This window comes from Garra rufa, chromosome 14 (assembly GCF_049309525.1).
Source record: "Garra rufa chromosome 14, GarRuf1.0, whole genome shotgun sequence".
Lineage (NCBI taxonomy): Eukaryota > Metazoa > Chordata > Actinopteri > Cypriniformes > Cyprinidae > Garra > Garra rufa.
The window spans coordinates 3,064,108-3,077,642 of record NC_133374.1 but is presented as its reverse complement, the minus strand read 5'-3'; the positions used below and the strand labels follow the sequence as shown (position 1 = coordinate 3,077,642).

Below are 13,535 nucleotides of genomic sequence, written 5' to 3'. Positions count from 1 at the left end.
ATATTGACGCATTACTTATTACACTAGTAAAATAAACATCTTTGTTGATATAACTGCACTACTTTATTATATATTATATTATATAGTCATCTATATCGTTATATCAGCTTATAAATGCTTGAATACATATACAGAGTTTGTGTATTTTGTTTGTGTGCGTGTGAGTTTGATTCAGGCGCTGATCGGGGCATCCGCGGGGTCCTTCAGCAGACGGTGAGCGGCGGAAGTCGCACACATACGAGCGCGCTGCTGTTGTTTCTATCGATAAACTGATTTATAACTCTTTATTTCTGTGTTTCATCGCTGTTTATTATCATTTTGCGTGGAGAAGCGCGTTTATTTTCTCCAGGATGGCTCCTACTATACAGACGCAGGCGCAGCGCGAGGACGGACACCGGTGAGAGAGATTAGCATTACAAACACGATAAAAACACACAGATATGAAGACAGAAACACGGATTATAGCATATATATGATCATTAAAAACATTTAGACAGCTCTTTATCACTCTAATGAGCAGTGTTGGGGGTAACGCCAGTTTACTAATAATATTACCTTTTTAAGTAGCTAGTAAAGTAACGCATTACTTTTTAATTGACAAGAAAATATTGTCAATTAAATATATAGTTACCTTTTTCCTCATTTATTGATTAAAAGCTCTTCTGTCCCCATGTTGACAGAAATTGTGAGATGTTACTTTAGTTCTAGAATAAATGTGAACATGCATTAATTCATCTCACTCACTAAAAAACAGATACAGTGTTCTTCAAAATGAATAAAAACCTGCAATAATATTTCCCTTTTTTATTGCTGAAGGGTTGACATTTGTTCTTCTGCGGTCTACTGTACAGACGGAGATTTACTTTTCTCTAAGTCTGAGGCTTTTGGTGTGAAAAGGCTTTTACGTTTGACAAAAATAGATCTTTTTATATATATGTGTGTATATATATATATATATATATATATATATATATATATAAAACAAGCAAGCAAAAACTAAAATAAAAGTAACACAACGCAGTACTTTCCATAAAAAGCTAAAAACACTAACGTAATTAGTTAGTTTTAGGGAGTAACTCAATGTTGTAATGCATTACTTTTAAAGGTAACTTTCCCCAACACTCTTAATAACTGTGTGTTATGTTTAATTGTAGACGTTATAAATGTGCGCTTATGTATATCTCATGTAGTGTGTAACGCGTGTTTTGTGTTTTCTGCAGGAGTTCAGCTCACAGAAGTGTCCCAGAGAGGTACTGATGATCATTTTGTGTGTTAGTTTTATGTTCAGCATCTCTATCCACCCTAAATAGTACTCAGTGTTATTTTGTTTATCAGTATGGATAGTGATGTTTGTTTGAGTAGCTCATATCTAATCTAATCATGTGAAAGTGGGGTGTGGCTATCGGTTTGACTGACAGATGGAAACCTGTTTGGAAACAGCAGTGAAGTGTGTTTGATCTGTTGTGTGCTGCAGGTCTGGCGTGGTGTGCAGAGTGAAGTATGGAAACAGTCTTCCGGATATCCCGTTCGATCCCAAGTTCATCACGTATCCCTTTGACCAGCACAGGTACGGCTCTGACGCGTGTCACGGGGGTCTTCCGTTGGGTTCGGCGCTGAAGGGCCGTGTCTCAGTGAGCGTGTGCTGTGTGTTGCAGGTTTGTGCAGTATAAAGCCACATCGCTGGAGAAACAACACAAACACGAGCTGCTCACCGAACCGGATCTGGGCGTCACCATCGACCTCATCAACCCCGATACGTACCGCATCGACCCCAACAGTGAGACAAAACACATGCTTTTCTGTGTGATATCAACTGTGACAATTTTAGACTACCGCTATTTCCCTGGTAATTTACTCACACCCTTATCGTCCAAGATGTTCATGTTTTGCTTTCTTCAGTTGTAACGAAATTACGTTTTTTGAGGAAAACATTTGAGGATTTCTCTCCATATAGTGGACTTCTATGGTGCCCTGAGTTTGAACTTCCAAAATGCAGTTTAAATGCAGCTTCAAAGAGCTCTAAACGATCCCAGCCGAGGAAGAAGAGTCTTATCTAGCGAAACTATACGTTATAATTGATATACTTTTTTTAACGTGTGCACTTAGGGTATGTCGAAAACAGTGATGTAAATATAACTTGACCACTGATTCCTAGTTGTGTCCTCATTTGGACGGCTAAACAAAGATGCATTTTCAGGTTTTCCTCTACATTGCAAAGGTTAATTTAGTTGATACTGGTTTCATTTGGTTGGTAACTGCCCAAATGTCATCTTCTAATTGACTGATTCAGTGTAAGAATTTGACTCAAATGTGACCCTGGACCACAAAACCTGTCATAAGGTTAAATTTTACAAAACTGAGATATATACATCATATGAAAACGCAATAAATAAGCTTTCTATTGATGTATGGTTTGTTAGAATAGGACAATATTTGTCTGAGATACATCTATTTGAAAATCTGAAATCTACGGGGGGAAAAAATCAAAATACTGAGAAAATCACCTTTAAAGTTGTCCAAATTAAGTTCTTAGCAATGCATATTACTAATCAAAAATTACATTTTGATAGGTTTACAGTAGGAATTTTACAAAAAATCTTCATGGAACATGATCTTTACTTAATTTCCTAATGATTTTTGACATAAAAGAAAAATCAATAATTTTGACCCATACAATGTATTTTTGGCTATTGCTACAAATATACCCCAGCGACTTAAGACTGGTTTTGTGCTCCAGGGTCACAAATGATAATGCACACTTTTACAAAAATGGCTTTTTAAAGGAATAAATGCCAGTAAAAGTTAAAAAAAAATCATTTTAAACTTATTGGAAATGATTATTTTCTATAAGTGTGAACTGACCACAACACAGAATATGAAGAATATCAAAAAATGTAGGAGTCAGCTGTCCACAGTAGTGATCAAGATACAATAACACAGTCTAATTATCGATAAAATTCCAGAAATATCGAGATGATATTATTTTTTAATCAATATTGCACACCTCTATGACCCAGTGTTTACAAAGTGAACATGCAAACAATGTCAAATGCTCTTTACAAAAAAAGTAAAACAGCGATGTAGAGCGATTTTTGAAGTATCGATGAAAATGAGACCCTAAGTGTCTTGAACCGGAGTGAACAGAGTACACAAGCGCATCACAGAGCTAGACAAGATGAGCATTTGTGGTTAAAAAGTATATAATAATTAATTAATTTAAGAAAAAATCCAATCGTTTCATTAGATAAGACCCTTCTTCCTCGGCCGGGATCGTTTAGAGCTCTTTGAAGCTGCATTTTAACCTTCAGTCTGTTGAGCACCATTGAAGTCAAATATATGTGACCCTGGACCACAAAACCAGTCTTAAGTAGCATGGGTAGTAGCATGGATATTTAGTAAATTTTCTACCATAAATATATAAAAACTTGATTTTTGATTAGTAATATGCATTGCTAAGAGCTTCATTTGGACAACTTTTAAGGCGATTTTCTCAATATTTAGATTTTTTTGCACCCTCAGATTCCAGGTTTTCAAATAGTTGTATCTCAGACAAACATTGTCCTATTTTAACAAACAATATGTGACCCTGGAGCATAAAACCAGTCTTAAGTCGCTGGGGTATATTTGTAGCAATAGCCTAAAATACATTGTATGGGTCAAAATTATTGATTTTTCTTTTATGCCAAAAATCATTAGGAAATTAAGTAAAGATCATGTTACATGAAGATTTTTTGTAAAATTCCTACTAAAAATATATCAAAATGTAATTTTTGATTAGTAATATGCATTGTTAAGAACTTAATTTGGACAACTTTAAAGGTGATTTTCTCAGTATTTTGATTTTTTTGCACCCTTAGATTCCAGATTTTCAAATAGATGTATCTCGGCCAAATATTGTCCTATCATAACAAACCATACATCAATAGAAAGCTTATTTATTGAGCTTTCATATGATGTATACATCTCAGTTTAGTAAAATTTAACCTTATGACTGGTTTTGTGGTCCAGGGTCACATATATCAATGGAAAGCTTATTTACTGAGCTTTCAGATGACGTAAGAATCTCAATTTCGACAAATTTACACTTATGACTGGTTTTGTGGTCCAGGGTCACATATGGAGAAAAGTCCTGGAATGTTTTCCTTGTAAAAAAATGTATTTCTTTACAACTAAAGAAAGACATGAACATCTTGGATGACAAGGGGGTGAGAATTATCTGTGAATTTTTGTCCTGGAAGTGAACTCCTCCTGAAACTCTGTATTGTATAAAGCGCTATAAAGGTGTCTTGACTCGTATATGTGTGTGTGTTTCAGTTATGTTAGATCCTGCTGATGAGAAACTGCTGGAGGAGGAAATCCAGGCTCCGTCGAGCTCAAAGAGGTGCTAGAGAATCATTTTAGCAAAGATATGTGGTGTTCTGTGACCTTTGACCCCACAGAACTGACTCTAGTCTGTGTGTGTTCAGATCCCAGCAGCACGCAAAGGTGGTGCCGTGGATGAGGAAGACGGAGTACATCTCCACTGAGTTCAACAGATACGGCGTCTCCAATGAGAAGGTGGAAGTCAAGTGAGTGAGACGCCACCAATCTGCCTCAGCTCTCTGTCTCTTTCACATCTCCGTATGAGATCATCACGTGACCTGTGTGTGTGTGTGTGTGTGTGTGTGTGTGTGCAGGATCGGTGTTTCCGTCAAGCAGCAGTTCACAGAGGAGGAGATCTACAAAGACAGAGACAGTCAGATCGCAGCCATTGAGAAGACATTTGAAGATGCACAGAAATCCGTGAGCACACACACACACACACACTCACACACACTCACACACACACACACACAACATCAGCATCAGTCTGATGTGTTTCTGATTCATTCTTCTGTTGGAATCTCCCAGATTTCCCAGCATTACAGCAAACCCAGAGTCACGCCGGTGGAGGTTCTGCCCGTCTTCCCAGACTTCAAGGTCTCTCTCACACTGACACAAACACACATTACATGAAGTGTAGGGTGCAACTAACCATTATTTTGATAATTGTTTAGTTGGTTGATTGTTTTTTTTCTGATTAATTGGCTTTAAAAATAAAAATAAAAATATTTTACTGACAAAAATCATAATATTCCACATTCTGCCTAAAGTCCTTCAAACAAACGTGTCAACTGAATGTTATGAAAACAGCGCTTCATTTATTAGACCACCGGTCGTAATAAAGAGAAAAGACAAATATCTGAAGAAAAACACTATAAAGCACTTGACTTTTTAGTTACAGTGCCTTGCAAAAGTATTCATACCCCGTCATTTTTGTCAGGTTTTGTTGCAGCATTATGTTAAACTGCTTTAAATGAGTTTTTCCCCACATCAATTTACACTCCATACACCACAATAATGACAAAGCAAAAACCAGATTTGCAAATGTTACAAATGTATTCAAAATAAAACACTGAAATAAGTATTCATCCCCTTAACTCAGTCCATAGTTGAAGCAGCTTTACAGCCTCAAGTGTTTTTGGGTCTGATGTGAGCATCTTTGCACATCTGCATTTGGCAATTATCTGCCATTCTTTGCCTCACCTTTTCACCTCTCCATCTCTGTCAGCTTGGACATTTTCTAGAGTCCTAGTTGTTCCAGTCGTCTTCCATTATGGAGAATGCTTCTGTCAACCTTCAATGCAGCAGATTTGTCTAAATCAGACTCATTCAAATGAATTTGCCACAGTTTAACTCCACTCCAAGTGTAGGAACATCTAGAAGCAATATGAATGCTCCTGAGATACATTTCCAGTGTCCCAGAAAAGGGTATGAATACTTATGCAACGGGATCTTTTCAGTTTTTTTTTATTTCTAATAAATTTGCACAAATGTTAAAAACCTATTTTTTGCTTTGCCATTATGGAGTAGAGAGTGTAGACTGATGTGGGGGGAAAAAGTAATTTAAAGTAGTTTAACATAAGACAGCAACATAACAAAATGTGAAAAAAAAAAATGAAGGGGTATGAATAATTTCGCAAGGCACTGTAAGTGCTTGTTCCATTCAGTGCTCATATCTATTAATTTGTCCTCTCAGATGTGGATTAATCCGTGCGCTCAAGTCATCTTTGATTCTGATCCGGCACCTAAAGATGTTTCTGGGCCGGCGGGAGTGGATATGATGTCCCAGGCCATGATCAGGTGTGTGTCAATCCTCACTTCAGACCAAACGCTGCAAAACAAGCCTGATATTCACTGACCTGACGATGCTGACTTCTCTAATATATCTGTGTGTGTGTTCAGGGGTATGATGGACGAGGAAGGAAATCAGTTCGTGGCGTACTTCCTGCCAAACGAGGACACGATGCGCAAACGCAAGAGAGACGTGGATGAGGATCTGGATTACATGCCAGATGAAGTGTAAGACTCGTTCATCAAACACAGCACCATTAACACCAACATGCACATTCAGAGTGGTTGGGTTTGGAAAATGCAGCCAAACTAATCACAGTAAATTATTATAGAACAAAATTCATTTATTTCATTGACACATACACAACATTTGCATAATTGCAATTAATTGGCAGGATTCATTATAATTTTAAATGAGCATACAAGTGCAAGTATTTATTTATTTATTGTTTGCAAATGATTGGAATTCATTAGCTTTGATTTTTAACTGTTAAATCTGAAGTTTAGAAAGCATCTAAATCTAGAAAGGTCAATTTTATGCATGAATTAATGGAACTTTTTTTCCCATAGTTGGCATGTATATCTTGCAATTCTGCAAAATCTTGTAATTTTGAGTTTATAATTTTTTTTTTCTTTTTCTTTTTTTTTTAAAGCCCGAGTTACAAAGATAAAAAGTCATAATTATCTTTATTTTCTATCTTATGGCAGAAACAAGCTTTCATAAAACACATTTTAAACTGAAAAAAAAAAGTTGAATTTGATTGAGTTTGCAACTTTGGAGTGCATCTGAATCAATTGATTCAGATCGAAAATTTGGAGTGTGAATCGTTTGATTCAGATTGGAAATTTGGATTGCGAGTTGTTTGATTCAGATTGGAAATTTGGAGCGTGAATCGTTTGATTCAGATTGGAAATTTGGATTGCGAGTCGTTTGATTCAGATTGGAAATTTGGAGCGTGAATCGTTTGATTCAGATTGGAAATTTGGAGCGCGAATCGTTTGATTCAGATTGGAAATTTGGAGCGCGAATCGTTTGATTCAGATTGGAAATTTGGAGCGCGAATCGTTTGATTCAGATTGGAAATTTGGATTGCGAGTTGTTTGATTCAGATTGGAAATTTGGAGCGTGAATCGTTTGATTCAGATTGGAAATTTGGATTGCGAGTTGTTTGATTCAGATTGGAAATTTGGAGCGCGAATCGTTTGATCCAGATTGGAAATTTGGAGCGTGAATCGTTTGATTCAGATTGGAAATTTGGAGCGCGAATCGTTTGATTCAGATTGGAAATTTGGAGCGCGAATCGTTTGATTCAGATTGGAAATTTGGAGCGCGAATCGTTTGATTCAGATTGGAAATTTGGATTGCGAGTTGTTTGATTCAGATTGGAAATTTGGAGCGTGAATCGTTTGATTCAGATTGGAAATTTGGATTGCGAGTCGTTTGATTCAGATTGGAAATTTGGAGCGTGAATCGTTTGATTCAGATTGGAAATTTGGAGCGCGAATCGTTTGATCCAGATTGGAAATTTGGAGCGCGAATCGTTTGATCCAGATTGGAAATTTGGAGCGCGAATCGTTTGATCCAGATTGGAAATTTGGAGCGCGAATCGTTTGATCCAGATTGGAAATTTGGAGCGCGAATCGTTTGATCCAGATTGGAAATTTGGAGCGCGAATCGTTTGATCCAGATTGGAAATTTGGAGCGCGAATCGTTTGATCCAGATTGGAAATTTGGAGCGCGAATCGTTTGATCCAGATTGGAAATTTGGAGCGCGAATCGTTTGATCCAGATTGGAAATTTGGAGCGCGAATCGTTTGATCCAGATTGGAAATTTGGAGCGCGAATCGTTTGATCCAGATTGGAAATTTGGAGCGCGAATCGTTTGATCCAGATTGGAAATTTGGAGCGCGAATCGTTTGATCCAGATTGGAAATTTGGAGCGCGAATCGTTTGATCCAGATTGGAAATTTGGAGCGCGAATCGTTTGATCCAGATTGGAAATTTGGAGCGCGAATCGTTTGATCCAGATTGGAAATTTGGAGCGCGAATCGTTTGATCCAGATTGGAAATTTGGAGCGCGAATCGTTTGATCCAGATTGGAAATTTGGAGCGCGAATCGTTTGATCCAGATTGGAAATTTGGAGCGCGAATCGTTTGATCCAGATTGGAAATTTGGAGCGCGAATCGTTTGATCCAGATTGGAAATTTGGAGCGCGAATCGTTTGATCCAGATTGGAAATTTGGAGCGCGAATCGTTTGATCCAGATTGGAAATTTGGAGCGCGAATCGTTTGATCCAGATTGGAAATTTGGAGCGCGAATCGTTTGATCCAGATTGGAAATTTGGAGCGCGAATCGTTTGATCCAGATTGGAAATTTGGAGCGCGAATCGTTTGATCCAGATTGGAAATTTGGAGCGCGAATCGTTTGATCCAGATTGGAAATTTGGAGCGCGAATCGTTTGATCCAGATTGGAAATTTGGAGCGCGAATCGTTTGATCCAGATTGGAAATTTGGAGCGCGAATCAATTGATTCAGATTGGAAATTTGGATTGCGAATCATTTGATTCAGATTGCAACTTTGGAGTGGGAATCATTTGATTCAGATCGGAAATGTTGATTGCAAATCATTTGATTTAGTTTGGGAGTTCAAAGAGTGCGTTTGTGAATCGTTTAAGATTTTTTACTATAGTAAAAGTGTAGTAACCATGTTTTTTATATAACCACAGTTTTAATACAAATACTATAGTTAAACTGTTGTAAGTGTAGCAAAATGTGTAGAAATAATGGTCTATTTTAAATGTAAAAATGATTTTTTTTTTTTTTTGTTGCCAAAAATCATTAGGATATTAAGATCAAGTTCCATGAAGATATTTTGTAAATTTCCTACCGTAAATATTTCAAAACGTAATTTTTGTAATTTTGTAATTTTAGTAATATGCATTGCTGAAAACTTAATTTGGACAATTTTAAAGGCAATATAGATTTTTTCTTTTTTTTTGCACCCTCAGATTCCAGATTTTCAAATAGTTGTAACAAACCATACATCAATAGAAAAATTGACACTTATGACTGATTTTGTGGTCCAGGGTAACATATTAGTATATTTTTATCTGTTTATCTTTTTTAGAATTTAAAGAAGACATTGTTCAATAAGTGAGATCTCTGATTAAAGTCCTTGAAAATCAAACGTAGTGCTTAAAAAGTCCTTGAAAGTCTTGAACCCTGTGTAATTTTTTTTATATATTAATGGTAAAAAAAATACAATAATATTTGTGTGTGTGTGTGTGTGTGTGTGTGTGTGTGTGTGTGTGTGTGTGTGTGTGTGTGTGTGTGTGCAGGTATGACTATAAAATCGCTCGCGAGTACAACTGGAACGTGAAGAACAAGGCCAGCAAGGGATACGAGGAGAACTACTTCTTCATCTTCAGAGACGGAGATGGAGTTTATTACAATGAGCTGGAGACCAGGTAACTGTCAATCACAGCGATGGCTCCGCCCACTCGGTCTGAGTGTGTGTTACTAACTGTGTGTGTGTTTTAGGGTGCGTCTGAGCAAGCGGCGAGCGAAGGTCGGAGCTCAGTCGTCTACAAACGCTGTGCTGGTGTGCAAACACAGAGACATGAACGAGAAGGAGCTGGAGGCTCAGGTCAGTTCACATCGCATTCGTCTCACACACATCTGCTGTAAACAGAGTTGATTTGCACTGTAGTTTGTGAATGAACTGATGTGAGTGAGTGCAGTCCCTGATCTGTGTGTGTTTGTGTGATGAACAGGAGGCCCGCAAGGCTCAGCTGGAGAATCACGAGCCTGAGGATGAAGAGGAGGAGCTGGACATTGAGAAAGACATGCAGGACTCTGGTAACACAGACACCTTTATATTATACACTAGTGTTGTCACTTTAACAACACACCTGACTGAAATATCTCAATACTACTATTAAAACGATACTACGACAAAAATCAGAACGACAGGTAAAGTAAATGAATAATAGATGATCCAAATGGAGGTTATAGTTATTTTATCTCTTGAAAAAAAAGCACTTTATCCCCCTTTAAAAAAATAAATAATTAAAACCACGTGCCAGTGCCTGCATGTGAGTCTACCGTTATATAGAGATCTTTGCAACTTTGATAAGAGCTAAAATGATAAAGACCAATCTTATTTCACGATATAGTCATTTGAATTATTTTATCTTCGTTGTTAATAATAAGAACATAGATGCAAGCAACAAACTAACGGACAAATACAATAAAACAAAGACACAAATGAAACACATAGGCCTCTGTGAAAATTTTTTTTTTTTTTTCCCAAAGTCTGTTTTATTTTTTTCAAATTCATTTACATTTTTCTGGATTAAATTTTTTTCTGTTTTGAATTTTTCTAGACACTATTTTAATGATTTCATTAAAAAAAAAAATCAATTAAAAAGCATGTCTGATTAATTGAAATCATGAAATGTACACAATTTAATAGCAATTTCTTAAAAGTTTAACAAAAATGCAAAACTCAAACCATTGCGTTACTGTTTCGAAACACTCCGATTGGTTTGCAAATCATGTGATTGAGATTGAGACTTCAAATAGCGCATCGCAAATAGTTTGATTCATTTCGGGACTTTAAATCGTGGATTGGATTCAGATCAGGACTTTGTAGTGCTTATCAAAAATTATGTATTAAGGCCCTAAAAAATACACTTTATTTTTATTTTGGTCAGATTTCATGAGTCTGTTTTCTATTAATTTTCTGCATTCCATTTTAATAGTTTCAATAAATTTTAATAATCAAAAGCATGTCTAGTTAATTTATAGATGAATTCGATTTTATAAAGAATTATTATTTATTTCTTATTTATTACTTTATACTGTCTATACTGTGTGTAATTACCATTTTTTTGTAAATAAATTTGGGTAAATATTACTTAAATATTGTTTTAATAGTATTTTCATTGTTAGTTGTAGAAATATTACTTAGTGTAATGATAGTACTGTCAAGTTAAACCAAACTTTGGGTCACTTAGATTGATTCAAACTCTGATTTGGATCATTAATTTCAAGTGATTCACTAGCAAAAGTGGATCAAAAGAGCCATTCATTTTCACATTTTGACATTGATTCACTAAAGCATGTAGTGAAGGGTGAAACGGAGCTTTATGAAACGGATCGTGAATCATGTGATTCAGATCGGGACTTCGGAGAGTAGGTTTGTGAATCTTTTGTTTCAGATTTTTTAAATTATTATTAAACAGTAGAAAAGTAGGCAGTACAGGTATAAAAGTAAAACAAAGAGGGAAAAAAACTTTAAAAAGAATAAACAAACACAAGTCCCTTAAGAAAATGAACAGTGGTTTTACTATAGTAAAAGTGTAGTAACCATGTGTTTTTATATAACCAAACATTTTTGTTTTGCTACATATACTATGGTTAACCTGGGGTTAGTGTAGCAAAATGTGCACAACTGTATATAACACATGTATTAAACTAGTATTATTAGTAATATTCACCAGAATTTATTCACAAGAAAATTGTAATTACACAAGAAAAATTAATAATAGTTCATTATAGGACAGGTTGCTGTCTTTGCCTTTGCGTTTCTATTTCTGTATAATATGATATTGTTTTGTTTTTTTCTTCAAAAAAGAAAAAAAAAAAGGTAAAATGCTTCTGAAGTGACTCACAGCAGTTCTAGATGATGTTACTGTGCTCCTGTACTTCTATATTTCAACAGACAAAATCCATGATATTCTGTGTTAAATTCAGTTTTTATGACTGGATCTCACAATTCTGTCCACGTTTTGTTTGGCTTTAATCACAGGAGCCTAAATAAACAGTGTTAATATGACTCTTATTAAAATGCTTCTTAAAGTACCAGTACTAATAAAATGTGGAATCGTATTGTTTTTTTTTTAACCCTTATGCAGTTTTTTAGGGTATTTTTTTAGACCCTGAATGACGTTTGCTAAAATTGAAAAAAAAAAAAAGTTCCCTTTGTCCAAATGGTATGAGACTTCATACATCGGTCAACACTATCTTGATCTACACATAAAAAAAAAATTGGAATGATATCTTGATTCTATGTTAGTGTGACAAAAAAGTTACATTCATAGTCTTTGGTGTCTCTGGTGAAAATAACATTTGTTTTTGTTTTTTTAACTGTTTATTAATGTTTTTACTCCACATTTGTGCCGTTTTTAGAGGATTTAGGGCATTTTTTAAATATATATAAATTAATAAATACATATTTTTTAATAGGTTTTATACAAAAACAGCTTTTTATGTAAAATTCACTTTATAAAAGACCCACATGTCTAACTTTCATTCATGGGGATAACATGGATAATTTCACATGGTTTAGTGTAAGATTTTTGCCAGTCTTTTGGAAAATCCAGTTTTAAAAGTAAAAAAATCCCTTTTACCAGTAGTTGGCTGCAGAGATCCACCGTTTGCTATTTGACCACCGGAAAGATATCTTTTCAGTTGAGTTCGTATCTACATGTTCTGAAATACACAGGACACACAGGAAGACATTTGTGAGACCATAAAAACTGCTCTCTTATAATTTGTCAAATAAAAAAAAACATTTGAAGCCTCCTTATGTTCATGTCGTGTACTGCTACTCAATATGTAATAGAACTCATTTGTTTCAGTACAAAAAAATGCTAGTATTTTTTATTTTTATAATATGTAGATATGAACTCAACTGAAAAAAACTTGTGAAAAGAGATCTTTCCGGTGGTCAAATAGCAAATAGTGGAGCTCTGCAGCCAACTACTGGTAAAAGGGATTTTTTTACTTTTAAAACTGGATTTTTCAAAAGATGGGCAAAAATCTTACACTAAACCATGTGAAATGATCCATGTTATCCCCATGAATTAAAGTTAGACATGTGGGTCTTTTATAATGTGAATTTTACATAAAAAAGCAGTTTTTGTATAAAAATATTTATTTAATAATTTATATATATTTTAAAAATATCATAAACCCTCTGCAAACTGCACGGTGCATAATTTTTTATTTATTTTTTTTTTTATATATATATTATTTTATATATGTATAAACAGAAAAAAAAAAATATATATATATATGTGACCCTGGACCACAAAACCAGTCATAAGGTTAAATTTGACAAAACTGAGATTTATACATCATATGAAAGCTCAATAAATAAGCTTTCTATTGATGTATGGTTTGTTAGGATAGGACAATATTTAGCTGAGATACATCTATTTGAAATCAGAAATCTGAGGATGCAAAAAAATCGAAAAGACTGAGAAAATCACCTTTAAAGTTGTCCAAATTAGGTTCTTAACAATGCATATTACAAATCAAACATTACATTTTGATATGTTTACAGTAGGAATTTTACAAAAAAATCGTCATGG

The 13,535-nt window shown here is 35.1% G+C and overlaps 1 protein-coding gene across 1 annotated transcript in view; it reads left to right on the top strand.

Annotated features, from left to right (window-relative positions):
- The first annotated feature begins 194 nt into the window (after positions 1–194).
- The window catches only part of paf1 (PAF1 homolog, Paf1/RNA polymerase II complex component), a 14,706-nt gene continuing 1,365 nt past the window's right edge, over positions 195–13,535 (top strand). The window contains exons 1-13 of the mRNA XM_073817529.1: positions 195–397; positions 1,221–1,250; positions 1,475–1,567; positions 1,656–1,777; positions 4,315–4,381; positions 4,467–4,568; positions 4,677–4,782; positions 4,891–4,959; positions 6,059–6,162; positions 6,265–6,381; positions 9,495–9,623; positions 9,697–9,802; positions 9,930–10,014. Coding sequence (XP_073673630.1) covers positions 351–397; positions 1,221–1,250; positions 1,475–1,567; positions 1,656–1,777; positions 4,315–4,381; positions 4,467–4,568; positions 4,677–4,782; positions 4,891–4,959; positions 6,059–6,162; positions 6,265–6,381; positions 9,495–9,623; positions 9,697–9,802; positions 9,930–10,014 — 1,177 coding nt within the window. The 5' untranslated portion in view covers positions 195–350. The remainder of the gene's footprint in view (positions 398–1,220; positions 1,251–1,474; positions 1,568–1,655; positions 1,778–4,314; positions 4,382–4,466; positions 4,569–4,676; positions 4,783–4,890; positions 4,960–6,058; positions 6,163–6,264; positions 6,382–9,494; positions 9,624–9,696; positions 9,803–9,929; positions 10,015–13,535) is intronic.